Raw genomic sequence first — 26010 nt, forward strand, 5'->3', positions numbered from 1 at the left:
AAAGGTGAGCCATTTTAAAGGTAAATAAATTTATTATTTTACAGTATTGTCTGGTACACAACATTATACATACATCTCTATCCACGTTATGTCCACACTAATGTCTAATACAGAAAGCCATTTAAGCTGAACATCTTCCCCTTTGTATCGTCACTGAAGCAGTGATGACGTGAACACATAAGCTGAAAAACTCAAAAAATTGAGCACTTTTATTTTAAATGCGCTATATCAACATTGCAAATGGATACCTTGTTTGCAGGTTACAAGTTTGAAAAGCAGAGCACTGGGAAACTGAATATATTGAGCATTTCCCAAATCATTTTCCACAAGGTCCATGGCCCTGTCACATGTTGGGAGGTTGTCGTTCATCACTTGAGACCAGTGTACAGCATGATGGATGGCATGCTCTTGCAGACACACTGGGGCACTTAATATTTCTGTCCGAGTTTTTTGGGACAATTCTTGTTGAGATGCATCCATTTAAGGAAAAAAAAAAAAAAAACCTGCGAAACGAATGCAGGGTTTGCATTGCTTTTGAAAAATGCTGCAGTCTTGTCTCGTGAAGGCCTGGATGAGGGGGGAAATGGTGAGGTTTGTTGAAAGAGAAGCTGTACCACAGTGGTAATCTTTTGAAGAGATCTAGAGATGGGTGGGAGGGGAACCTGAATGTAATTTCATGAGGTCTGCGATTGGACCCCGAGAAATCCAATGTCCCAGCTCAACACAACAGCAAGAAAAAGAGACTTACAGTGCCCGTAGCTGCAAGATTTGATCCAATTCTTTGGTAAAGGGGGGGGTCTACCATTAAAAAGGGTATTATGATTTTCTTTTCGTTAGCGTCTTAAAACATTCCACAGAAACAATTACATTCATAGACTAGAGATCAATACAGGGTGATGCTTGTTAATGCAGAAACCTAAAAAGTAGACACAGTGGTCCTCGGTGCAACGCACTGATCACAGTACCAGCCAACGTACGAGAGGACTGATACATTCTGTACAGTAATATACAACAAAACACGGGTTGCAACTCCAGTGGAATTTGATTCATCTTGCAGACCTCAAATTGAAATCATCACAGTATAAAAGTGAATCATTAACCTCTGCGACTTGATAAGCTTTGGCAGTTGAGATGAACAGTAACACTCCTTTAAGCCTTCACATTAGTTTAGCCCAGTAGACTGAGAGAGAGACCGGGATTGTCTGAATAAGTGCAGCACAACATCACCATATGCTTTTATGCTTGTAGCTTAAAATGTGCTTTTCAAATTAGGCTCAGATGATGTTCCTGTAGGTAAGCAGCTGACAACATATACGTCTTTCTATAGATTTTTTTTTTTTTTACCTAAATGCTCCAGTTTTAGACAGCCCGCTTTTTTTCAAATATAATATATATTTATTCAGTAGATTTGCTGTGTTGAAGAGATGAAAAATATGTCATAAGGTAAAAACTATACATTTCCAAATGTAGCATTTCGCTTAATTCCAGTGCATATGAATGTGCGGTTTGCTGGGTTTCTTCACGCCCTTTGAAGAACAACCCAATCACTATGCCTTTAACAGCAAAAAATGAAGGGACAAAAAACAATCCTGTTTTCATTAGTTCACAATTATATTCAATTTGGGGTGATTTTAATAATTCATGCTGTGCTGAAGCGCCCTGCGCCCTTCCCATAGGTGCTATAATACTCCATTTGAGACAGTTTAGCAATGTCTGGTGTGTTGTTGTTGTTAGCCCGGTTTTCTCGCTCGCTGAATTCGAAGCTCTCCTCTTCGTAGTCCTCCTGGACTTCTGTGTCCTGGGGAGGTTCTGAAGAAAGAAGGAAAGACACAAATGTGATCCCACCCTGTCCTCAATAACACACAACAGAACACTTCCTGAAGACACATGGCCTCATTGAGGACCGCCAGTAGATTGGCCCTCCTCCGCTGCCTCAGTATCAGTCTCTACTGATAGAGACAGGCATGTCTAATCCAGGCACTGCTATATTTACTAAACACACAGGGAGGGAGTGACAGAGAAACATCAAAACACTTGGCCACTAGATTACAGTACATGCTGAGTCAAAGTGCATTAGGGACAGACTGACTGACATTAATATGACACGAAGCCCACCGAGCAGTCCCACTGGGAAATTTGCCGCACACAAGCCGTCAACAAATTCAAGCGTCATCAAGGAGTCTCATCTTTTCCATAGCGGGGAGTGTAATTAAGGATAACCAGCGGAGCTATTCACCTTGTCCATCTATTGAGGTGTCCATGATGCCGTGTTTGACCTTCATGTGTCGGCTGAGGTTGCCCTTCAGGTTGAACTTGCTCGTGCAGTACGGGCACTTGAAGGGCTTGCTGCCGGCGTGGAGGTGCATGTGGCCCAGGAGGTTGTACATTCTGTTGAATGACTTTCCGCACACCTGAAAGACAAGAGCGCCATTGTCAGTACTCCTCCACCACAGCGGGACTGGGTTTACCTTGAAGTAAAACTCCACTTGCTTCACTCACCTTGCATTTGAAAGGCTTGACCGGCAGGTGGACAATCATGTGCGTTTTAAGGGTCTGCTTCTGGACAAAGGTCTTGAAGCAGACGTGGCACTGGAAAGGCCGCACACTGGCGTGGATCAACATGTGTCTCTTCAGGTTGGCAGACAGGGTGAACTCTCTGGCACAGACGTCACACTTGAATTCTTTCATACCCTGAGGAAACAAAAAGTGTTGGCCTTTTAAATAATTTAGCTAAATATAAGGTTCAGATGAAAGTAAATAATGAGTCACAGGGAGAAAACACACAAGAAGCTTGCGTGTGTGAGCATTTGCACTGTGGCTTTTGATCCAACTCATGTAGATTACATTAGCCCCCCAAGTGTTGAAAGACCGAGTGGAAAAGTCCAACCATGGAAAGAATAAACTTTTTTTTCTTTCAGTTTCAACATTTATTTAACTTTTGTTTTAATATTTAACAAAAGCAAATGTCATGAAAAGGAATGATTTTCCCTATAGAATAAAACAGACTACATAATGAAATGGAGAGAAAGACCAGAGTGATTCATCAGACACAAAAGGAAGTAGCTCTGCGAACGACACACAACACAAAACACATGGAAGTGGGGGGGTTGAGCCACACAAAAAAACTCAAGGCCTTTGAAGACTATGTTTACAAAGCGACTGGTTTTGGAGAAAGGGCTGTGTTGTAAGTGTGCTGTATACTTTTTCAGTGCGGATTCATACAGAGGAGCCTGAGTGAAGCTAAATACTTCCCTTCCTCCCTATGTGCGACATTTTTCTATTTTAAATAACCGTTTGGTGACGGTTGCATAAGGCTACCCTACTTTGGGTTTTGCTTGGTAAACTGGAAAACAAATGTACATCACTGGGTTTCAGTACCTTTGGTGCAAGGGTGTGCGCTGCCAGTACCTTGTGAGTGAGAGCGTGTTGTCGGAGGTGGTGGATCTGGACAAACTCCATGCCGCACTCGGGGCAAACGTAGGGCCGCACGTTCTGATGTTTCATCAAGTGGTTCTGCAGCTGGCTGCGGTAAGCAAAGGACTTGTGGCACTCCGTGCACTGGTATGTGGTCGGGCCCTGATGGCTGGTCAGGTGGCGCTTCAGGTGTGCGTAGGTTGGGAACTCGAGACCACACTGGGTGCAGACGTGGCACTGACCGTTCTCGTGTTTGTTCTCATGGGTCCTCAGCTCGCTCGGGTAGGCAAAGCCACGGCCGCAGAAGCGGCAGCTGTAGGGCTTGACGTCTGAATGCTGCAGCATGTGCCTCTTCAGGTGGCTGGTCTGCGTGAAGGCCTTTTCACAAACGGTACACTTATGAGGTCTGGTTCCCTGGTGGGTGAGCAGGTGAGTCTGGAGGTGGCTGGGCTGCTTGAAGAGCTTTCCACAGTGTAGACATTCATGTGGCTTAATTCCATTATGGCCTAGAATATGAGTGACAAGGTTATATTTGGATGTGTATGATTTCTCACACATGCGGCACTTCCAGCGTTTCAGGCCCTCTCCCACATCTACGCAGTACGACTCATCAATCTGTACGTTGATGTCCAGCCGGTCAATCTGCATTCGCCTGGCCAGGCCCTCTGGGTCTGACCACAGCATGGCCTGGCTGTTCTCCTCATACTCCCCTGGCAGTGCCATGTCCGCAGACTCGTAGGCCACCTCATTGGACTCATAATAGCGGTTCTCCAGAGGACTGCCAGTCTCTCCACCGGTCTTCAGGTTGAGTGCCTCTTCCTCTTCTTCCTCCACAACCAACTCTTCTTCCTTCCTCTCTCTGTCTCTAGCAGTGTTTTCCTCTTGTTCCTGTTCTGGCTGTCCATCTGTTTGTGGTCTGGATGTATCTCTCACACATGAGGGACAGTTTCCGCAGGCCTGCTCCTCTTTCAGAGTACCCTGTAGGGTGGCTGGATCCTCTGACTTGCCAGGACTACACCTGCTGTTCATGTGAATGCAGGAAGGAGGGGTATCAGACTCAAGCTGTTCACCTTTAATCTGAGCCTGTGGACTTGAGACTTTATGTGGGTGACCCTCTAATTCCCCATCATTTCTGTTCCTCTTGGTCCTCCCACGTGGCCCTGGCCGTCTTCTCTCACTGCAGTGGGGCTGGGGCTCTGGCTCCCCAGCAGGCTCTGCCAGGTAGTCCCCGTTGGCCCCTATTAGCTGGTCAGCGTACTCATACTCCATGGCCTCAGGTGGAGGAGGAGGACACTCTCTGGGCTCCCCTGTGTAAAAGCCATTGGGAGCAATGGTGGCTCCAAAGATTTCATTCTGGGAGATGAGGCCAAGAACGGCAGCCTGAGCCAGAGATAGCACCACCACGGGCTCTGTCTGCGTGCCCACATCCACTTGGCCCTCAGTCATCTTAGGGTAGGTCCGCACCAAGCGGCTACTCTCCTCCTCCTGGAAGGAAGCACGTAAAACATACAACACAAGTTAAAAAAAAAAAAAAAGAACAAGAAGAAATAACACGTCTGTGTGTGTGTTTTTTATTATTGTGTTCTGCTGTTACAAACCGTGCCTTACACAACGTTTCCTCATATAACCTCATTTCCCCATTGCAAGCTCATGATATTGGTAACCTTCCTATTAATACAAACAAACGGTTTTGTGCCGCCACAATATTGAAATTATCATATTATTTAGTTTTTAAGATTCTGTGTTCCAGACTGCCACCAGAAGCAATTCAACCCTCCTTTCCCAGGACTCCAGGAGAGTATTAAGATAACGTTTTTAAGGGTTTCTCTGTGTAAGCCGCATTCGGACTACGCCTTGTTTCTTTGCTCTGAATCCACAGAACATTCGATTGAGGAGATAAGGCAGATCTGTGTTAGCACCCCATTTCCTTCCTTGACAGGCTTTAGAATAATAAAGAACACAACAAGGGATGCAGGTCCAGTCAGGAAGTTGACTTCCGTGGACTGTCCTCAGTACTTCCTGTGGGGTCCCGGGGCAGCCTGGCTGACCAAAGTCAACTCATCACTGGAGCTATCTGTCCCATTCATGAGGAGCAAAGCGTCTCGGCTCTATAGTTGCCGTAGCCATCTTCATAAGGCCCGACACACTGGGTTTCCTTAACAAGATGATATATGCCACCAGGCAGTCTCATATCCATAACAGACATTCGATTGAGCTTCGAGCTCATTCTGTATTCCAGACCGATGCATAAGACTGGCTAACATAATTGTATGGTTCGGAAATGTTTCAGACCCACATGAGCATGTTTACCCCGCCACCTGTAAAAGTGGAACAGTGAAACTGGGGAAGAAATTGTGGTATGACCAAAGCTGGGTCTCTGTGGTAAAGGAGAAGCAAGTATTGTGGGCCACTGGTTTCAGATTATTTCTCAGCATGGATCTGACCGGTAGGAAAATGTATAGAGAGAAGCTCTGACCCCTACTTTCTTGCCAGACTACACACTAGTCTTCACTGTGCGCCATGCACGCCGGCAAGAGCTGCTTCCTTTCCTGACACAATACTGAGAGAAAAGAAAAGAGTGGATGGAGAAAAGGGAAAAAAGGAAGAGGAGATAGTGCAGGAATAAAGGTGTGTGTGTGTGTGTGTGTGTGTGTGTGTATGTGTGTGTGTGTGTGTGTGTACTGGTAGAGGGGAGTAGACCTGGATGCCCTGATAACCACGTCATTTATAATTACTGCTTTTAAAGTAGTCAGACAGAGACAGACTGTGTGTTTGTGAGAAAGAAAAGGAAAGAGACTGGGTGTGTATTTGAAAGTGTGTGTGTGTGTGTGTGTGTGTGTGTGTGTGTGTGTGTGTGTGTGAGTGAGTGTGCGCGCGAGTGAGAGAAAAGAGAGGGAGGGAGGTATGGAGAGAAGGAGAAAGAGCTGTGGGCGGGGGAGGAGTGGAGGGAGGGAGGGAGACGAAGACAGAAATGAGATGGAGGGGCTGAAAGATAAAGAAAGAGGGGAGGAGAGGGAGGGGAGGGAAGGGGAACGAGAGATTGAGTGAGCATGTGAGAGGAGGGAAGAGAGAAAGGAAAAGGAGAGGGAGGGGGTGTGCGGGGGGGCTGGAGAGACACAGAAAGACAGAGTGAGTGAGTGAGTGAGTGAGAGAGAAAGAGGGGAAGGAGGGAGGGAGAGAAGGAGGGGGGAGCCGGAGAGAGAAGAAAAAGCACAGCTAAATGAAAGGCTGACAAAATGAAAGAGAAAAAGACAAATGACAAGGAGAAAGAGAAGGTAGGGTAGTAATTGCAAGAGTCCGTACTTTCACATTTTAAAGTTGCATCTGAAAGACACCTAAGGACAAACAATTAGAGCAGGAGCAGGAAACGTGCGGCAGAGATAGAAACACAACTCCTATCTTTTTGAAAAGATGTTCCCACTGCGGTACTCATATGAATGTGAAAAAGTAATCTGGCTTCCTCTCACACTCACGCGCAGACCAGAGAGTAAATACCTTGCTAACAAACTGCAAAACAAGTCACCACCACCCCCCCAGCCCTTAACAGCAGCACCTCGTTCTCCATCTTTAGGTTACAAACTCACCACATTGTTCCTGGAGTGATGTTTGAGGTGTTTCAGGGATCTCATCCTTCAGGAGAAATGAGTGGAGTAAAAAAATCCACCTCCTATTTATATCTGTGGGAGAGTGGGGCGGTCCCACGGCTCATCCTCCTCCTACTGTTGCTGTTATCAGAACTGACTGTGCCTGCCCCCCCTCCACCAGCCCTCCACCCCACACACACACACACACACACACACACACACACACACACACACACAGACACACACAGCATCACCCCATTTCTTTCTCTTCCTCCCACCCTCTCCTTCCCATCTCACTTCTCTTTCTCTCCTCTTTTCTCTTACAAACACACACACACACACACACACACACACACACACACACACACATCTTATCTCCCTTTCTCACTACATACAATTCAGCATGACCCTTCAACACACATTTCTCTTTAAGGCACACAGAGACACAAGCTCTATCTTTTCTTCATCACACTTTATACTTTGCATTTCCTTTTTTATGAGCGTCTGCTTCAAATGCACAAACAATTATAAAATCTAATCAGTAGTTTCCCTCAGCGCGTGGAGACGGCTATACGTGAATGTACGCGCACGAAAACATGTTTATATATATGTATGTATGCAGGCACACATAGAGGCACGTACACACTTTCACAACACACACAAACACTCAGAGAGACTATGGGTGGAGGTGCGTCTGTCAGTAGCAAAACAGTCAGACAGATAATGTCTGAGAAATGCTAAAATTTTAACTTTCCAGAGACTGTGTAGTTTGCTGCTATTATTTCTAGATTCAAACTAATTAACTATTGAGACAGCCTGAAGTATACTGTCTGAGAAATTCAGAAGGAAAAAAAATGAGTGACAAAAGAAAAGAGAAGGAGAAAGAAAGGAGAGAAAAGCAGTTAGGAGAGAGGGAGGGAGGGAGACAGACGTGGGGGAGAAAGAATAAGGAAGAAAGAAGCATAGGGAGGGGGAGTGAAGCTGAGTGGAGGAAGAGGAGGAGGAGGGGGTGAGAGAGACAGAAAGAAAAAGGGAGAGAGGAAAGAGAGCCGGGGTGGGGGAGGGAAGAAGAGAATGCAGCAAAAAGGAGGAAGAAGGGAAAGGGGGGGGGGGGGGGTGAGGCATAAGAAAGGATGTGGCAAAAGAAAGAGAAAGAAAGAATAAAAGAGAGAAAAGAAAGAGGGGAGGGGGAGTGGTGGAGGGGGGTGGGGATGGGAAGAGAGATAGAGGAAGGTTTGAAAGAAAATGCAGTGAAAGAGAAGAGCGTGGGGGGGTGGTGGTGGTGGTGGTGGTGGTGGTGGGGGGGGGGCTGGAGGAAAGAAGGAGAGAGAAAAAGAGAGAAGAAAAAAGGGGGGATGGTGGAGTGTGAAAATAAAAAAGAAGAGTCCATCAGCAAGAGAAAAGAGAAGGAGGGGGGGCGCAGAATGAAGGAGAGCAGGAGGTGGAGGAGGAGGAGGGAGGGGGAAGTGTGTGTGGGGGGGGTGAGAGCAAAGGGAATGGAGAGAGGAAAGGAGATAGAGAGACGGAGAGAGTGAAGAAAAGGAAAAACAGCAAGGGAAGACATTAACTATTGAACTTCCAGATTTCTTTCAGGCTGTGTTGAGAAACAGTGCGGCAGAGTACCTGCGGGCTAAGTACAGGTTGTGTGCTTAAGTAGTCGGCACTGAAGATGATCCTGATAATTAGACAGGCATTCTATTATACCAGAGCTTACCTTACCTTTTAACTAGTCAACACAGGGAAAATGTGCGGAGCAAGAAAGAAAAAAAAAAAAGTGCATTTAAGAAATGTATGTATAGGTGCAGGCGAGCGTGACAAACACTGTGTGGACACATGCCAATTGTGACTGTAGGGCTGAGGACTGTGCATAAACATTTCCTACTAAATAACAGGAAAGGGCAAACCTTGAAAACCTTGATCAATCATCAGCGGCTGGGAGTGCTGCGAGAATGAGAAAGATAGAGAGAAAGGGGAGCGGAGGGGGAGGAGGGAGAGATAGGGAATGAGAGTGAGCGCGAGGGAGGGGTGGGAGGGGAGGAGGTGGGGGGATAGAGAAAGAGAAAGAGATTGAGTGAGGGTGTGAGTGAGGGGGAGAGATAGCAGGAAGTCGAGGGAGAGAATGGGAGAGAAAATAGAAGGAGAGCAAGGGAAGAAACAAAGAGATAAGAGGCTGAAAGACAAAGAAACCACATGGAAGAAACAACAAGGGACACGTACATAAAACAACACAGAACTAGCCTATGGGGAAAATGAAAAAGACACAGACAACAAAAGTTTGGGGAAGAAATGCACTGGCTCCTTTCCAGGCCTGAATCTTCATAACAGCAAAACCTGCTCGCTTGTCCATTTACTTTGGGTACATTTGCGTGTGTAGGGAAAACTAATAGTGGAAAAGGCTACGGTGGATAATAAGCGTAAAATTTCATTCAGTTCTTAGATTATACAGGTTCCTATGTGCATATGAGACCGAGAGAGAGTAAGGGAAGTAAGCCATTGCCCTGCTCTCAAGTGTACTAACCCTCACCCGGGATTTGAAATGTGTGGTTGTGTGTGTGCGCATTTGTCTGATGTCTGAGATCAGGGACGAGCACACGCGCACAAACGCACGCACATAACTGACACCAGTACGCTTTCAGTTCCCCACAGCCCTGAAACAACGCACTTCTGACACGGGTGTCCGTATGACTTACTGTATACCAGCGACTTCTCGCCCATTTCCAAACCTCCGGTCTGGTTCTGTGTTGTTTATCTATAGGAGGACGACCATGTGGTGCAGTGTCACATCCTCTCTGTGATATAGGTCAAAGTTATAACTTTTTTTTTTTCCCAGCATGAGGAAGAGAGCAATTCAGAGAGATAGAGAGGGAGAAAGATAGAGGAGGAGGAGGAGGAGGAGGAGGAGGGGGGTGTAGATTCAGATATCAGCTGTCTGTTTTACCCCTGAGAAAAGCTCAATGAATCATAAAACTGCAGAGGACTCATTGATGACAACTCGCCATTTTCTCTTCTTGTTTTGTTTGGGCTAAAACAAATGCGAGTAGAAACACAAATGACAATATGCTGGAGACACTCAATTGTGTATTAGCCGTAGGTTAGTCTCTTTCTATACACCCCCCCCACTCCTCTACGTTAGTGAGCTCACATTGTCAGTGTTGTTTCTTCATCCAGCCCAGTGACAGCCTGCATACAGCCTGAGTTTGCTCTGACTGTGTGTGAGACGCTGTGCTAGGTGATGGCTATAATTCAACATCCTTTCACTGTCAGGCAAACTGGAAGCCGTGCAGGTTTGTCTATAGGGTCGTTGTAGCTACAGTGTTCAGGTGAGGATTTTCTCATGATCAGAAAGAGAGAAAGAGACGAGAGGAATCAGTTCACTCTGTGTTTTGAACTTTGAGTTATTGGACTGATGTTTATGTTTTAGCTGGCCATTCCTCTCAGACCCGTGTCTAAGGCAGCAAGCCCACACACCTTCTGTTATTTCCAGTGCTGGATCAGTCTCACCTCTGCACGGCATGCTGGTATAATAGTAAGTCTAAAGCATGATTAGCTGCTGTAATTAAGCTTTCACAAAAAAAAAAAAAAAACAAAAACCACAGCAGGCTTTTTCATAAGCACAGAACAGACAATCACACAGCTTGAATCAAAGCAATGCAGATGGAATATAGCAAAACTGTATGAAAGCAGCCACACCCTTGTTGCACGCCTCCAGCTTCTTCCATTAAGGTCAGTAAGAACAGACTGGACACACAGACAGGAGTACACAAACTGAACAAGAAAAAAAGAAACCCAAAGCTTCAGTCTCTATCAGTATTGCCTCGCTCGCTGCTGCGACGGAGAGCAACTTTAAATGTGAGGCATACATGATTAGACAAGGTAGACTATAGGTGAATCGCTTGCAACTTCGAGCAAATAAACAAACAATCTGCAGAACATTCTTTCAAGCCTTAAATTAACTCAACAAATCATTCTTACGCACACAGCAAGACAGGATGCAGAGATGGCCAGAGCAAAAAACCCTAAATAAAAGATTACTCTGCCCATTTTGTAGTGGGGGTACTAAATGGAAAGACAGAATATTAGCAATGAAATAGCTCTGCTTGGAGACAACATTGGAGAAAGGAGTGTGGGGAGAGCTTGAAAAAAAAAAGACTGAATATAAAGGAGAAAAGACAGAGTTGAGGGAGGAGAGGAGAAGAGCATTCAGCAAGGAGGATATAAAAGGAACAGAGAGGGGGGCGAGGGAGTGAGACAGAGAGCTATGGAAGGAAAGAGAGAAAGAGAAGGGAGAGAGAGAGAGAGCATAAGAGAGCGAGAAAAAGAGGGGGGCATGGGAGAGCAAGAGAGAGAGGAGGAGAGAGAGATCAAGAGAAAGAGGGAGGGGGAGGGAGGGAGGGGTAGCGAGTGAGAGAAACAGAGACAGAGGACGAAAGAGAAAGACAGAGAGGAGAGAAAAACAGAGAGGGGGAAGGGAGAAAGAGGGATAGCCACAAGAGACTCAAAAACCACAGAATAAAAACCCTCTGTCTGTCTGTAACTCTATATAGATATACAAATATGAATCCTAATATATGGGTGCATTGCATTTATTCAGCGGGAAGGGATAGCCAACAGTACGGATTTCAACATGCACCTCAAGTTCATTCAATAAGTCAGCAAACACAATGTAGGACCATGGAGAACTCATATCTTCTTATCAGGAATGCAGTTTTTCATTGCAGTAAGGTGGGAGAGGAATTTTACCAAGGTACTTTATCCTATTTTAGTCGCTCTGAAGTCTCTTCCTGCTATGTGATTCATGGAAAAGTATGCTTATAAAATATACTGTACAGACTCACCATATCCTCTCTGTCTGTGCTGACATCTTGGCGCGACAGACAGACGGACGTACGTGAAGGAAAGGCACGGATTTGACGACGGTGCGAGTGTCCTACATAGTGAAATGGCCCCAGATTTACTCAAGGTGAGGCCCACAATGAACCACAGAAGCCTATTAACACTAGAGGTCTCTGGAGTGCCTTACATGCTGGTTAGAGGCGACCACATTCACACTGGCTGCAGCAGACAGTGGGGACACAACCACTGTCCCTCTATGGCCGTCACTCCTTTGTATTATTCCTCCACCTCCCGGTAACAAATTTCAGTCGGAATTACTTTTCTTTCGTCCAAGTTTCATTCTTTTAAATCAAACCCTTTGTCTATCTCTTCTTTTGTACCTTCCTCCTGTTTCCATGGTTACCTCTCTCTCTGCTCTGTACACTATCTATCTCTTCCTCCGTTTCCCTCTCTGTCTCTCTCACTCTGTTCTTATCTTTCTCATTTTGCTTTCATCTCTGCCTCCCTTCCTCCTGCTTTATCCCACACCCTCCTCACTCCGGCTTTTATCTCTCTTCACTTTCATCTGTCTTTCACCTTTCTCTCCCCTTCAAGCCTGCCATTCCATCATGCTGGTTTTTGGTTCTTACTTATAGAGAGAAAGTTTTATCGGTTTCCCTGTCAATTCTGCATTTTTAATCATTTCCAATTTATCCAACCCACTTTCAATGCCATTGAGTCATGCATTAAATTGTCTTGGGCAGAATGTGTGAGTGTGTGTGACTGTGAGATGGAAACCAGAGGTGCAGGAGGCTGTAGTCTTTTACTATCATAAAGAAAGAGGAATGATTTCTGTCATGATATCTGGAGATTAACTGGCTGCTGTGGTTTTGTCTTTCGGGAGTGCAGTAATGGATTTCCCCCCCCACTCCACACACATACACACACACACACACACATACACGCACGCACACACACACATGTTATTTTCCCATTTCCATATCGACAGCTAGTGTATGTCAACAAATTTACAAACCGGCGCTTATGATTTTATTATTTTTGATTTCCGAGTGGTCTGCTCTCGTGCTTATCCAAGTGGAGTCCCGCTGAGACCGAAGCTGTTGATGAGGTAGTGCTCCTCGACATGGGGCTGCCTCCTGTAAGGTAGCCTGTCATTTCTCTGCAGTGATGAAGATGTTCTTGTGAAGCACAAATGCCTCCCTCTACGCACCTCAGTTGGGAGATAATCGTATTCACACACAGCTGTGGTTGGTTTAACACACCACCACATCATGTGTCACCATGTGATACTGCACACTGAACCAGCGCCGCTTAGCCACAAACAGAGACTGGGACACGGAGGCTCTTCACAACATGCCCCTTTAATATTTCAGACAACAATCATCGCTATAGAATATGTGTATGTCTCTTGGCCTAATACCATTTCACTGTCTGGTTGTCATCCATGGTGGTATACATAGAAGGGGGAGTGTGTCTTCAAGTCAGTGACAAACTCATTCCAAGAGACACTGCATGTGGTGTGGGAGGAAGTTTTGTTCTGCAGCTTTGACTGAAACTAACCTCCCTCCCCTCTCCCTCGCCTTCCCCTTCCCCTTAAAGTACCACAACTATTCAGAAAAGAGAATAAAGAAAACCTGAATAGAGGAAGAGAAAAAAAATGGGGTCCCTAGGCGAGAAAGAAAAGAAAAACAATGAAAGAAAACAGAATGAAAAGCAGCCAAAGAAAAAAGGAAGGAGAGAAAGAGAAGGACAGAGAGAGGGTGGGGAGACAGAAAAAGATACAGAGCAAAAGGAGAATAAAGCAAGGAGAGAAAAGCACAGCAAAAAAAAAAAAAAAAAAAAAAACCTGAAAGCTCTGAAAGACAGGAACATTTCAGTGGAAATAAATTCTAAGAGGAAAATGAGGGGAGCAATATATTGGCAAGGAAAAGGGTTATTTGGAATCGGCCAAAATGGGTCTGAAAAATCGATAATTACAGTAGAGATTGTGCAAATACAAAAGACTAAGCTATCTTGATTTGCGTTAAATGAATATTCACACTAAATTAGACTTGCTGAAAGCCTTGTTTTCACTCCTAATAAGAAAACACAAAGAGAAGACAAACCATATATACACATGCTTCGACTATTTGAAACTGTTCATATTATGTCAAGTGGAGAACCAAACAGATTTGACCTTTTAAATTGACTACATAATTTGACCTCCCTGCGCTTTACTTCACATTACTCATCATCAGTGTGCCTGCCAGAGCACTGTTATTATCATTATTAATGCAAGGTGTGTTACACCAAAAAGGAGTACATGTGGTGTGTACTGTTTATATGCATGAGTGAAAGGAAATCTTTTTACATTTAAATGTGCTGTAACCACATTTAAAAAAATCGAACTACTTTTCATTTACTGATTATAATCGTAGAACATTTCATGATTTCCATGATGTTGGCATCTGTATTGTTTAGACCACATTAACAAAAGATTAATTCCTCTTAGTGCTTTATGCCTCTGTGCCAAATGAAAGAAATACACAACTGGCCAGAGATGACTTGAAGATTTAAAGAAGTAGTTCAACATTTGGGCAAAGCTGTTCATTCAGCCAACCTTCTTGCTGAGCGTTAGATGAGAATATTGATGCCACTCTTGTGTACTGTACAGAAAATATGAGGTTATGGCCAGCAGCTGGTTAGCTTAGCCTTGTGCAAAGACTGGAAACGGGGGAAAAAGCAAGCAAAGCTAAGAAAGTCTGCACCTCTACAGCTCAGTGAGAAACACACCATATCTTGTTTAAAAAAGCCAACGCGAGAAAACGCCACGTGGCAGATTTACGGGGGTTATGTGCCTACGTCTGCGCTGGTTGGCTGGCAACCTCGTGGTAACAAGAAGACATCAGGAATCTTTGTGCTAAGCTAAGCTAACATGCTGCTTTCTAAAACAAGAGTTGATCTTCCATCTGACTCTTGCCAAGAACGCCAACAAGTGTAGTTCCCAAATGTCTATTAGCTATTCTCCTGATTCAATAGTTAGTCATTCCCTTATTAACACATTTCCATTAATAATAGAATACACATTTTATTAAATGACAAGCAATTATTAAAAATGTAACCCAGACATATTCCTTAAGTATTCTGTAATTTTATATATATATATATATATATATATATATATTTATTTATTTATTTTTTTATTTTTTTTTTTTTTCCCCTTTATCCTATCACAGCAAGTACAATGGGCAAAAAGGACATAATTGTGAAGATTCTGTTTATAATATGCTTTTGAAAGATTCTTATAAATCACACTTATTCCTTAATTGACTTTACTTATGCAATTGCAGCCACTCCATCTGACTGAGGTCGGAGCAGTGCTTAGTTCTCAGATTATGTGGCCTGCAGGAGGTTAACTCTGTCCACCGGCACCAGTGATGTCATGATCAAGAATCTGATACTAGGTATCAGCAATACAATCTGTAATTGAAAACACCAACCTTCCAGCTCTACTCTAGCAAAGATGCACGTGACACACAATAATAATTGTGCTGGCCAATATGAACAATCATATAATGAGTGGCTACAGCTATGTGCCCCTTCTACTCACTGCAGGTTTAATCCAGATTTTAGTCTAACATCATCCTAAATGCATAAGTGGCACGAGTGCTGAAGTCATAATTTATTTCCACTTTATTTACATAGAGGCTATAGAGATATGGTCTGCACTGAAGGAGATTACATAATATAAAGCATAGGAGCATTTCCTTAAACTTGAATCCATCAATTATAGTCACAATGTATTCACATTTGTAATCACATGCTAGGATGACTAGATTCAGCTTCATGGACTCTTCAAATTGAGAAATCAATTTTTGGGGGCTATTGCAAAATTAATAGACTAACATTTAAAATCAAGTCAAGTCCATATTATTACTGCACTGTATCTTACAGCAGCAAATATTACCTCATCCCAAAGGGGTTGAGGAGCTACACAGAACACTGCATTAAACTCAGTTATTATCATGCTCTTGGAAATATGTGGAGACATATAGGCTTTTCTGGTAAACTGTGACATTAGAAATAAACCTTGGAAACAACAGTCATTGAGTTTACATACACTTGTGACTCAATCACAGTTAATATGCAGACTAAGGTGATAGTTTGATTAGTAATAGTTTGTTTACATGGGTGAGGGAAAGCTGACTTCCTCACTAACCGCAGTGGAGTAAAAATGCATATGTGTTAGTTTACAGGCTAGTAGGAAATATTAATGTAACGGCAAAACACAGGCATGTGATATTATGATGATATTATTTTTTTATGTATTGCTGTTTATTTGGATATGTACTGATCGATTTGCAGGATACCCAAATGCAAGTGTGCTTGGTGTTAGTCGTAGCATGAATGCTGCGTCACTGTTGCCATCCACACATTCATTGTGCTAGCTCTGCTGTTCTTTTTTCAAAAACACCATATTGGATCTGATTTATTCTGTTATCTTAATGGCACATGTACTGTATGAAAACACCAAAGGAACCAGACTGATGGATATACATGCCAGGAATAATTTGAAAGATTGACAAGTCAGCTCTGTTTCTTGACCTCAAATCAAGTCAGATTAGCTAGTTAAGATGGTTGCATGTCATCTGCAACACACAGTGTATATAACTTAATGCGATCACATTAAAAGAGAGCATGTAAACGCACGGAATGTTTACGGACATTGTTCAAGTTGTTCTACTACCCAGTTGTCTGATTTTAGTGATCATGCGCCCGCCATGCTTCATTACTGACCAGACTGCAGGTGTGTCCCAATTCAGGGGCTGCATCCTTCGGAGGATGGATTTGAAGGCCGCTTACGTCATAACGCTGCGCGAAGGCTGTCCCAATTCGTCCAAATTCGAAGGATCCTCCAAATGCAGCCGACAAATGCGTCCTCCTTTTCCCTGTATTTGGAGGATGCGTCGCTACTGTCCTTCACGGCCTCCCATATCCCAAGATGCTTTGCGCACCGATTGTTTTTTTGAATAATGGCGACCTGTTGATATGAGGAGCTCAGTTAACTGTTAGCCTTATTAAAACTCTTCACTTACAAATGGTACAAGCTCGCATGTCAACTAATATCTTATTGTGGGTGAATACTCGATTGTGATTGGCTGCAGGGTCTCCGTTTAAAAGTGTTGTAGGACAACTATAAAAAAGTTCCGGTCAAATAGCCTGATTGTTCTAAATTATTGCGCTGGCTCAAACGCTAGTTGGTAACCGTGGCAACAGAAACTCAGAACATACGTTTTTTCACAGTTTATTTAACACAACGGCAAGACAGTAGACAACATGAGTGATTTTATAGTTTCCTTTAACCACATTTAATGATCAGAGTGAATGGTGGATAATATTTCTTGCCATAAAAATGATTTAGGAAACTATCTGTGGACTTTGAGTCTTTGAAACAAAATTTGGCATCATCCTCTGGACACACACAAGCGGTAAGAGGTGCACTTGCCCTCTGAAACGATACTTTGTATCATGTAACATAACGTTAAGCAATCATGTCACTTCCCTCCACTGATTAGGTCTAATATAACAGTTGCGCCGACCGAGCTGCAGGTTCTGTGGCCAGAGCCGGTTACCTTGGCAACGCGTCACAACGAGCGATATTAAATAGTCCACTCAGCGGCCTCTTGTGAAAAACTTACAATGTTAACGGTAAAAAAACAACATTAACGTATTAATAATTGATTTAATATTTAAGTGACCATGGTAAAAGCGGGATAATGCCCTTCGAGGTGTCCATTATCAGAAATGAATGGACGACACGGAAGCATGAACCGTCCGACGCGAAGCTGTGAAGATATTCACATCAGGTGAATTTGTAAGTTGTATAATAGGCTACATTTCGCGCCTCTTACAAGCGATAGGAGCTGTACGGGCGCACCTCTGCACCCCCTACGTGTGTTTTTCCCGGGTTAGGAGGGAAGAAGTTATGACGTCGTGACGCAATCAGGAAATACTCCGAAGGCTAGACCGTCCCATTTACCGATAGTTGATGCGGCCGACGGAGGATCCTCCGCAGGACCCAGCCTCCAGAGACCGCGTAGGCTGGGTCCTCCGAAGGATGCAGCCCCTGAATTGGGACACACCTTGCATCTTAATGTCATCTGCTACTGTACCTCATGCTTCCAGGCTAAACCTCAGATTGTATAACAAACTCTTACTCCCATCTCGTGACATACAGACTCTTAGTCAGTGGCCAAACACTTCAAACTAAGATGCTGTGGGTACCCCTCTAGCAGAAGACTCCGTCTTCAAGTTAGAGTGTGGTGAACATTGTGAGACGATAACAGTTTGGTTACGCTTAGGCAACAAAACTACTGGGTTGGCTTCAGGAAAGGATCATGGTTTGGACAAATTTGGTTGGGTTTGGCTTAAAATAGGTACGTTAGTCATGTTAGTTCACTTACAACAGAAATCAGTCTTTACTTTTGTTTGCAAAAGGACACACACACTGGTCTCCAGGGTGAAAGTCCTGTGTTTCACCCATCTAACCACCACACCTTCCTCCATATGTGGACTTTTCTTGCTCTTTGTACATCATTTGATGTGTTGGGAGTGAGAAAATTCATTATCAGCTTGACCTATTGCATGCCCTATTGACTAATCAGTAACCAAGCAGATAAATTAAAATAGAGTCGTAGTTGTGAAAATGTCGTCTACATTTAAGATGGTGCAAGTTGCAACTCTGTGTCTTAGAAATGGACGCCATGCGTTACAGCGCAGCATCTGCATGATGTACAGCTTGCACAGCTTGCACACAGATGACTTAGACATAGTTCATTTTCAAAGAACAACAAGTGTTTGGGTGCATTTCGGATTTGGATTACAAAGACAGTCAGGTGGTGGCCAGAACATTACAGTTTCATTTCATTATTCTCATCCAGGCAGCAAACTGACATTCTTCCAAATTATTACAGTTATCTTTTTTAAATAAATAAAAAACTGCATTGTCCCAAAGACACATTTCTCTTTTTCTGTTTGTCAGACACTGACCTTCATCAAGACCAGTTAGATTAACTGCCAATTCTGTTTCATATTGCAATTTAGTAGACTAAAGGCTGGAGTCAATGTCAGTGCACAGGACTGACAGCCTGAAAATAGAGGCCACTTTTTATTTATTGAATCAAGAATAATTTTTAAAAGGAATCTGCACACAAGGAACTGGGAACTGATCACAACATGATTCCCACCGTAATGCAATGATAGGTCTTTATTCATAGTGTTATTAACTAGTAATAACGTAGCATCTTAAAATCTGATGTCCACTAACATCAGTAGTCTAGCCTGTGTGTTATACTGTACTCATCTGCAGTTCAACAGCTAGACAGTGTGGACACAGACTAAATCTGGTCTGTATCTCTCGTACTGTACGATTCTGCCATCTGATGAGCCAACTACAGCACAGGTCGTATGCAATACTTGGTCTTTGACTCCAAAATACTGTACATTTCCCTTGGCATTTGGAGTTAAATGGCATACTACATATTCATAGTGCATAAATCTGTATTTGTATGGTCAGGGGTTTTTGTGCAGAGCGACAAATAAGCAGTGCAGATGTGTGCTTTTCAAGTGAGTTAGACTAAATTGACAGTGTCAGCTCACCTTTGGTTTAAACATCTCTTTTCTGGGGTGCCCCTATAGCTTAGTTGGTAGGATGTGGGCCCCATATATTGAGGCTGTCAGTCCTCTGCAGTGGCCGCAGGTTTGACTTCCACCTGCGGCTCATTTGCTGTGTGTCGTCCCCTTTCTCTCTGCCCCCTTTCCTGTTGTACCTTCAGCTGTCATAAAGGCTAAAAAAGCCCCAAAAAATAGTTAAAAAAAACCCATCTCTTTTCATACACAGATTTTGACTTCTTGACTTTGGGCTGTTACCATGAGGATTCATCTTAGTTTGCAAGAGAGGAATTAACATTTTCTTGGGAAACACTTTGGCAGAAGGTCAAGTCTGCTTCGTGTACCACCAGATCTCATAGTGACATCATCACATGACAACTCCAACAAAGCAGAAAGAGGCGCATCCTGAAGTGTTTAGTACTTGTGCAGGGACCTATGTATATGTAGAGCTCAGTATAAAGTTTTGTTTTCTTTTTGAGCAGGATCCCTTTCACTTGATTTATGAGTGGTTGACTACTAAGCCTAAGGGGTTCAGTATACTTGAAACTAACCAGTTTGTAGAACGTGTCGTCTGACCACATGTAAAGTCAAAAGTGTCACACTGCCTCACCAATCTCTACTCCATGGGCTTTCTATTTTGTTTGTCTTTCCTCAACGCAATAGAAATAACAGTGCACAGTTTCATAAGTCTTTCCCCGAAGGGATTCTTGGCATTGAGCAAAAAGGGACAGAATACTTGTGTAACAAGTGAAAAAGGAGAGCTTGAGAGCTTTAGACACAACAGGAGAAATTTGATTTGAATGTTGAGATGTGGACATGTCATAACAAACAATAGAGGACTACTTGCCCCTTTCAACAGCTCCATTCACCCCTGTTACCAGAGCAGGCAGACTGAGGTAGTGAACACCCAAAAACACACCTACAGGCCATGCTAGTTTCTAGCTAGCTAACTAACGGATGTTATTTCTTCGCCGCTAAAAGTTGAAGATCGATTGACAGGTGGATGTCAAATTGGTTGGTTCAAATCTATGTAAGTGAATCTCATATTAAGGTTTACAGGAAGAAAACAAGATTGGATTTGGTTGATTTTTCATTTAATCACTTATCTAAAATGTATCAGTAATTAATTAATTCAATTATATAATATACATTTTTTTCTGAAATGGTAATCTTTTACTTCTACACAGTGGTATTGCTACTTTTGTTTGAGTAAAAGATCAGAGTACCTCCATCTTCCACCACCACCACTATCCAAAAGTCATTCAGTTGATCAAGGGACAAATTTTCCCTCTTGTTCATACGCACAAGACTTAAAGCTCTTCAGCATAGACATGATGGAGCACTGGGGTCATGAGATCCCTGAATGGTTCCACCAGACACTCAAATCCGATTTGAGAGCATAATGTGTTCAAATGGAACAGGACTTGGAGAAAGCTTGGCATGGCTTGTATTGGCTTGGGATGTATCGTAGGGGACCTCTGGAATCAACCTGAATCATCTGGAGTTTTGCCACACTGTTTGCGGTACTTTGGTTTTCCTTGTGGGATGGTTTGGAAACCACTGAGCCACGTCAGAATGTCCTGGCCTATGTGAGAGAATTTAAGTGCAGGTTGCAAGTAATGCTGGTTAGTTAGGTGTCTCTGGAAAAAGAATGTGGCACATGTTTGACTGTAGGTCAGAAGCACAGGAGTTCATTCCCAGAAATCAAGTCCTGAAGATACTTTTGCCTATTATGAGCATTACTCTCAGGCCAGGTGGTCTGTATTCTCTGGTAGAGGTTTCAGATCTCAAGAGATCTTGATAACTTGAAAACAGACTTGCAGACTTGGCATCTTTTGGGAGCTTCCACTCCCTTATCTGCAACTACATATGACCACAAACTGGAGAGCTGGACCAGAGTGGACCAGAACAGGGGCAGAGATAAAATCTTGTCTTGTGAAGTTTTGAGTCTGGTTGGCCATTGATGACCACATTTAAAGAACAGAATGGGAGGCAAGTGCATTTAGGGGACAAACCAAGGTACTGGAATTGGCAAAACCCAGAAACCCTTGAAGCTTCCTGCCAGAGGAGGGTGCTGGCAAATTGGAGACTGCCATATCCTTGGCTGTGAGTCCTAAAAATGTTGAAGCTGATCATATGATTACTGACAACATATTTAATTTGTCTTCTGCCAGAATAGGTAATCTTATCTATCAATCAATCAATATTAGGGAAAGATCACGGTCTTTAATGCAGAAAAGTCTGAAGCAGTCTTTCACTGACCTTATCCAAAATGCCTTTCCTGCCTAAACCTAACCACAGTCTGGAAGTGAACTCTAGATCTTGGTGTCACAGTCCTGCACTTTGTACAAACACCATCCACCCCGACACCACCTTCCTGCGACTTCAGCAAGGTACATAAAATGTAGTGTTTCAGTCACTCAAACAAATGTTGACTCTGAACACAAGCCTGGCAGGGATTACATTTGTCAGCACAAAGTAATTGTGAATGCAAATTAGTTGTATATACGAGTAATTTCTAGGAGACAGGGTTGACTCAGGAGGAACCTTAGAGAGGGGAATTCAGGGGGGTGGTTGCTAGTCCAAATGCTTTGACTACTTATCCCGCTTGTCTGAAGCCCAGGCTCTTCAGTTTAGCAAGGAAATGGGCTACAGTATGCTACTTGAGTCCTCTCTGAGGAGAAATAAGTTGAAGTTCAAAAATCAGCAAACATTTGTGAGGGACAGATGGTCCATGGGTGTTCTGATGGCCAAGAAGTTGAGTAAGTACCCCACTAATTTAGCATTGCACTTCTACAACGTCAGACTCATGAAAGACGGTTTAAAAAGGATCAAAATGGATGCAGCGGAATAGAGAGATGTGATCTTTTTTATTACCTGGTGCAAACTTTCAGTATCCACAATGGAACTCAACCACCAACATCTCAGTCAGAGATCTGGATGTGTTATCCTGGTAACAAAATACTGTAAGTTTATTTGTATCGCACCTTTCAACAAAAGAACAGGGCAATTCAAAGTGCTTTGCATGTGACAGACAAGCAAATGACTATAGCTGCAAGCCACTGGCCTCAAGCAGAGATGAGGAGTAGGCTACAGAGGTCTGGTAAGATCAGTTCTCTCTATCCCCAAACTTGTAGTCTAGGCCTTCACCGATGTGCATAATTTTGTGAAGCTTCCTCTGGAGCCCCAGAAAGCTTTAGCCAGCTTTACACATATGCAGTGGTACTCCCCAAGACCTGTAAACAGACTTTCAAGTGTAAAATCAGTTCCCCTTCTGGGCACTGACCATGAACAGCATCCCCAGTTCTTGTCCAGCTAGGGACCTTTTCGCATGTCATTTCCAATGTCTCTCTCACCTCATTTTCTGTCATCTGTCCACTTTTAACTGTTTAGTAAAAAGGAAAGGACACTGAACTCCTGGAACACTAGAACTGATCAGGAATTGATAGCAGGGTGTCCACTGAGAGGAAACAGAAGGGGGAGCTGAGGAACGGTGAGCTTAGATAGAGAGCTTAAATTGTCAGGTGGACTTGCGACTCTCTGATGCACTGGAGAACACACACATTGCAGATTGAGATATCTTGATTTCTTCTGGCAGTGTGGGAGAGTTTAGTATGCATAACACAGAAATGAATCTGATGAACTACAAGCCAAAGAGGAAAGAGAGGAAGATGAGGCAGCTTTTGGTATGACAGCCCCTTGCTGGCAGAGGATTGAATCCTATTAGAACTGTCTTGTGCAGTGTATCCTCTACTCTTTCTCCCTGTATGCTTCCTAACTGAACTGTCTGAATAAATAAAAATTCTGAATATGCTCACCCGGGTTTAAAAAAATAAAACAGACCACTTAGGCTCATATTTTTAAGCCAATGAAATTGTGAAGAAAGAATACTTTCTGATGTTTGATGTCTTAAATTGTTTGATTTTTTTTTTTTTTGTTTTAAACATACAGTGACCTCTAAAATTATTTTTGGATAGACCGACAGTGTTCCCCAATACAGAGTACAAAAAGAATTAAAGGTTTGTGTATGAGCCACCACCAGACTGTTATTTGCCTTTCAAGCAATTTAGCATCTCATCGCATTTCACCGTATATTGAGGATTGGGTTTTGACTCTACGCTAAATGACTGTGTCACAGTCATTAAATCATTATCACATCAGTCAAATCTTAATCACTGGCTGCTGGTACAGAACCCCTTTTTCATCAAATCTATTCAGCTCTGAAAAAACAGTTTTCCTCATGTCCAAATAGCGTGTTTCAACTATCTCCTACTATACACAGTGTCAGTCAGGATATAGGTTTGCAGACTTACTCTGGGCTTTACAGACTGCACTGCTCTGACATAGACAATTGTAAATATAATTTGACTTAAGTGGCACAAGATTGTTCTTTTCAGATTTATTTTACATTATTTGTAATTGAACTCCCTCATCAAAAGCCTTTTATTCATCACCATCCAATAGTGTGCCTAATGTTTTTGTCAATGATAACATTTGCAAATACAAGTTGGTGGCTTTACAGACATTCTTTCATTAGTCCATAGGCAGTGTGGCTCAGCAGAAATTCCCTTAAAAAGGATTAAGTAATACAATTGAAAATAAGTCTAGATAATGTAATCCAAGATTGTCCATGCAATTATCTTTCAGGAAGGGAAAAAAAGAAAAATAACCATCCTCACAACCCATTGTCTCAGCTTCACTGCAGGAATCCAGTTAATTCTGATTGCATATGAGGAGGAAAAATTATTGTACAAATTTGACCACACTGTAATATCTATTATAACAGTGCTGACAATAGACAACCAGTTAGTATGTTCATGTTAATATTGCATTAAAAAGGAAACAAGGAAACACATCCTCAGGTAATATATTGCTGCATAGTGATCCTGTTAAACATGCAGTACAATATACCATACCGTGTAATTGTTGTTGTTTTTTTTTCAATCTAAAGTTAAGGGCAGCCTTCGATTACTAGTAGTGGTGTAGTGCAATGTTTTGATGATCAGGATCCTGCATTACCTGTATACCTGCACACAATGTGAAAATGATGTGACACACATTTAAATTGCAGCTGGTGGTTACAGCTGATGGTGCTGTGCTGTAACAAGCAGCAATGTGAAATAATATTGGTGAAGAAGACAGAAAAGGCTGTACGCCCATGTAAATGCATGTTTCAGACGTTAAGACTTTGCAAATGCCTTTTCAGGTAGTAAAGAACCTCATCATTTCTTTCAATCTTTAAAGATGTACGATCTTGACTAACTGCATGCAAGCCGCCAAGGACTCTCCACAGGATTTAGTAATATGGCGCCATTGAAATGCCAAAATATAATTCATATTAAGTGAAAAACACTAAAGGAGTCAGTTATTTATTAATTTACTAATTTATTTGTTCGATTTCAGTTGCATCATGATTTGTCAATCTTAGAAAAATTATGTTCTTATTTTGAAAAAACATGAGACATACCATGATCTGCACTGATGTGATTGGCAGAGTGCTGATCATGTCAATGCACACAATTTCCTGACATAGTGCTATGGTTACAAACAGCACTTCTACACTTCCATTTCAAAATAAGGGACTACCTTGAACATGTTCTGCCTATGAAATACAGTAGAACACTGCCAAGATCTCTCATACAGCAGATCAAAGAAACTCTAAAGCCAGAGATTAAACTTTATGGTAAATTTCCAGCAAACTGACTTCAGTAATTAGTCTCCCTTGCATAGTATACCTACCTTCTTAGTCTCATCTATACATCTGACTCAAAATGAACTGAAATGAAATTCTTCAACCCAAGTATATGCAATTATACAAATGCGAGTTTAATACATTTTAGAATATATTTACAAATCTCATTAAAAATGAATCAGATGGCATGTTTTCTGGTTACGCTGGTCTGTGAGTCACACAGCTTTAGTTGAATGTATCTCCTATGCTCATAGTTTCCAAAATAAAACATATTGATTGGATACGCATCTTATCTCCTCTTACTGCCTATTTAACATAGTCATTATTGTGAAAATAAAGAAACAGAACATGATTATGATTTCTCAATGACTTACATGCTATCATCTAATTCATTATTAGATCAACATTTTTCCATCTGTGACTCTGAGGAAAGAAGCTGCATCATGAACCAGCCATCTGTAAATAAGGCTTTTGTTAGTTTTTTGTCAGGACTTGTTGCTCTGGTAGCAGCTCCAGGTACATTTTGAGCCAGATTTAAAGAGCTGAAAATCTAGGGTTGTGTGAAATCATTACCAGAATTAAGATAATTCATGCAGTCATGTATGAAGAACAGGGCCCTGGTGCTATGGGCTTACTAGGATAATTTGCAGCAGCACTGTCACACTGTTCTTAATAGTTTCAATGCACTCAGAAATTAATGCTGCACAGAAGTATAGAGAAACAAATACACATTTTTAATCTTAGTGAGTTCTACTTAAACTTGTAGAAATCTTGTGGCACATTAAATGTAGCCTGCACTAGATTCATTTTAAAAGTAGATTTCATGCCTGCCCTGTT

General features: G+C 42.6%; 1 protein-coding gene across 1 annotated transcript; it reads right to left on the reverse strand.

Moving 5' to 3' along the window:
• Positions 1 to 16: 16 nt before the first annotated feature.
• On the reverse strand, positions 17 to 7061 carry znf710a (zinc finger protein 710a). Its single transcript, XM_076732583.1, has 5 exons — positions 6999 to 7061; positions 3409 to 4899; positions 2500 to 2691; positions 2237 to 2411; positions 17 to 1809 (listed from the first exon to the last, which is right to left on the reverse strand). Exons 1-5 carry the CDS (start codon positions 7041 to 7043, stop codon positions 1640 to 1642), a joined length of 2073 nt encoding a protein of 690 aa, XP_076588698.1. The 5' UTR covers positions 7044 to 7061; the 3' UTR covers positions 17 to 1639.
• Positions 7062 to 26010: the final 18949 nt, after the last annotated feature.

Source organism: Chaetodon auriga, chromosome 6, assembly GCF_051107435.1.
Source record: "Chaetodon auriga isolate fChaAug3 chromosome 6, fChaAug3.hap1, whole genome shotgun sequence".
In the NCBI taxonomy this organism is placed as follows: domain Eukaryota; kingdom Metazoa; phylum Chordata; class Actinopteri; order Chaetodontiformes; family Chaetodontidae; genus Chaetodon; species Chaetodon auriga.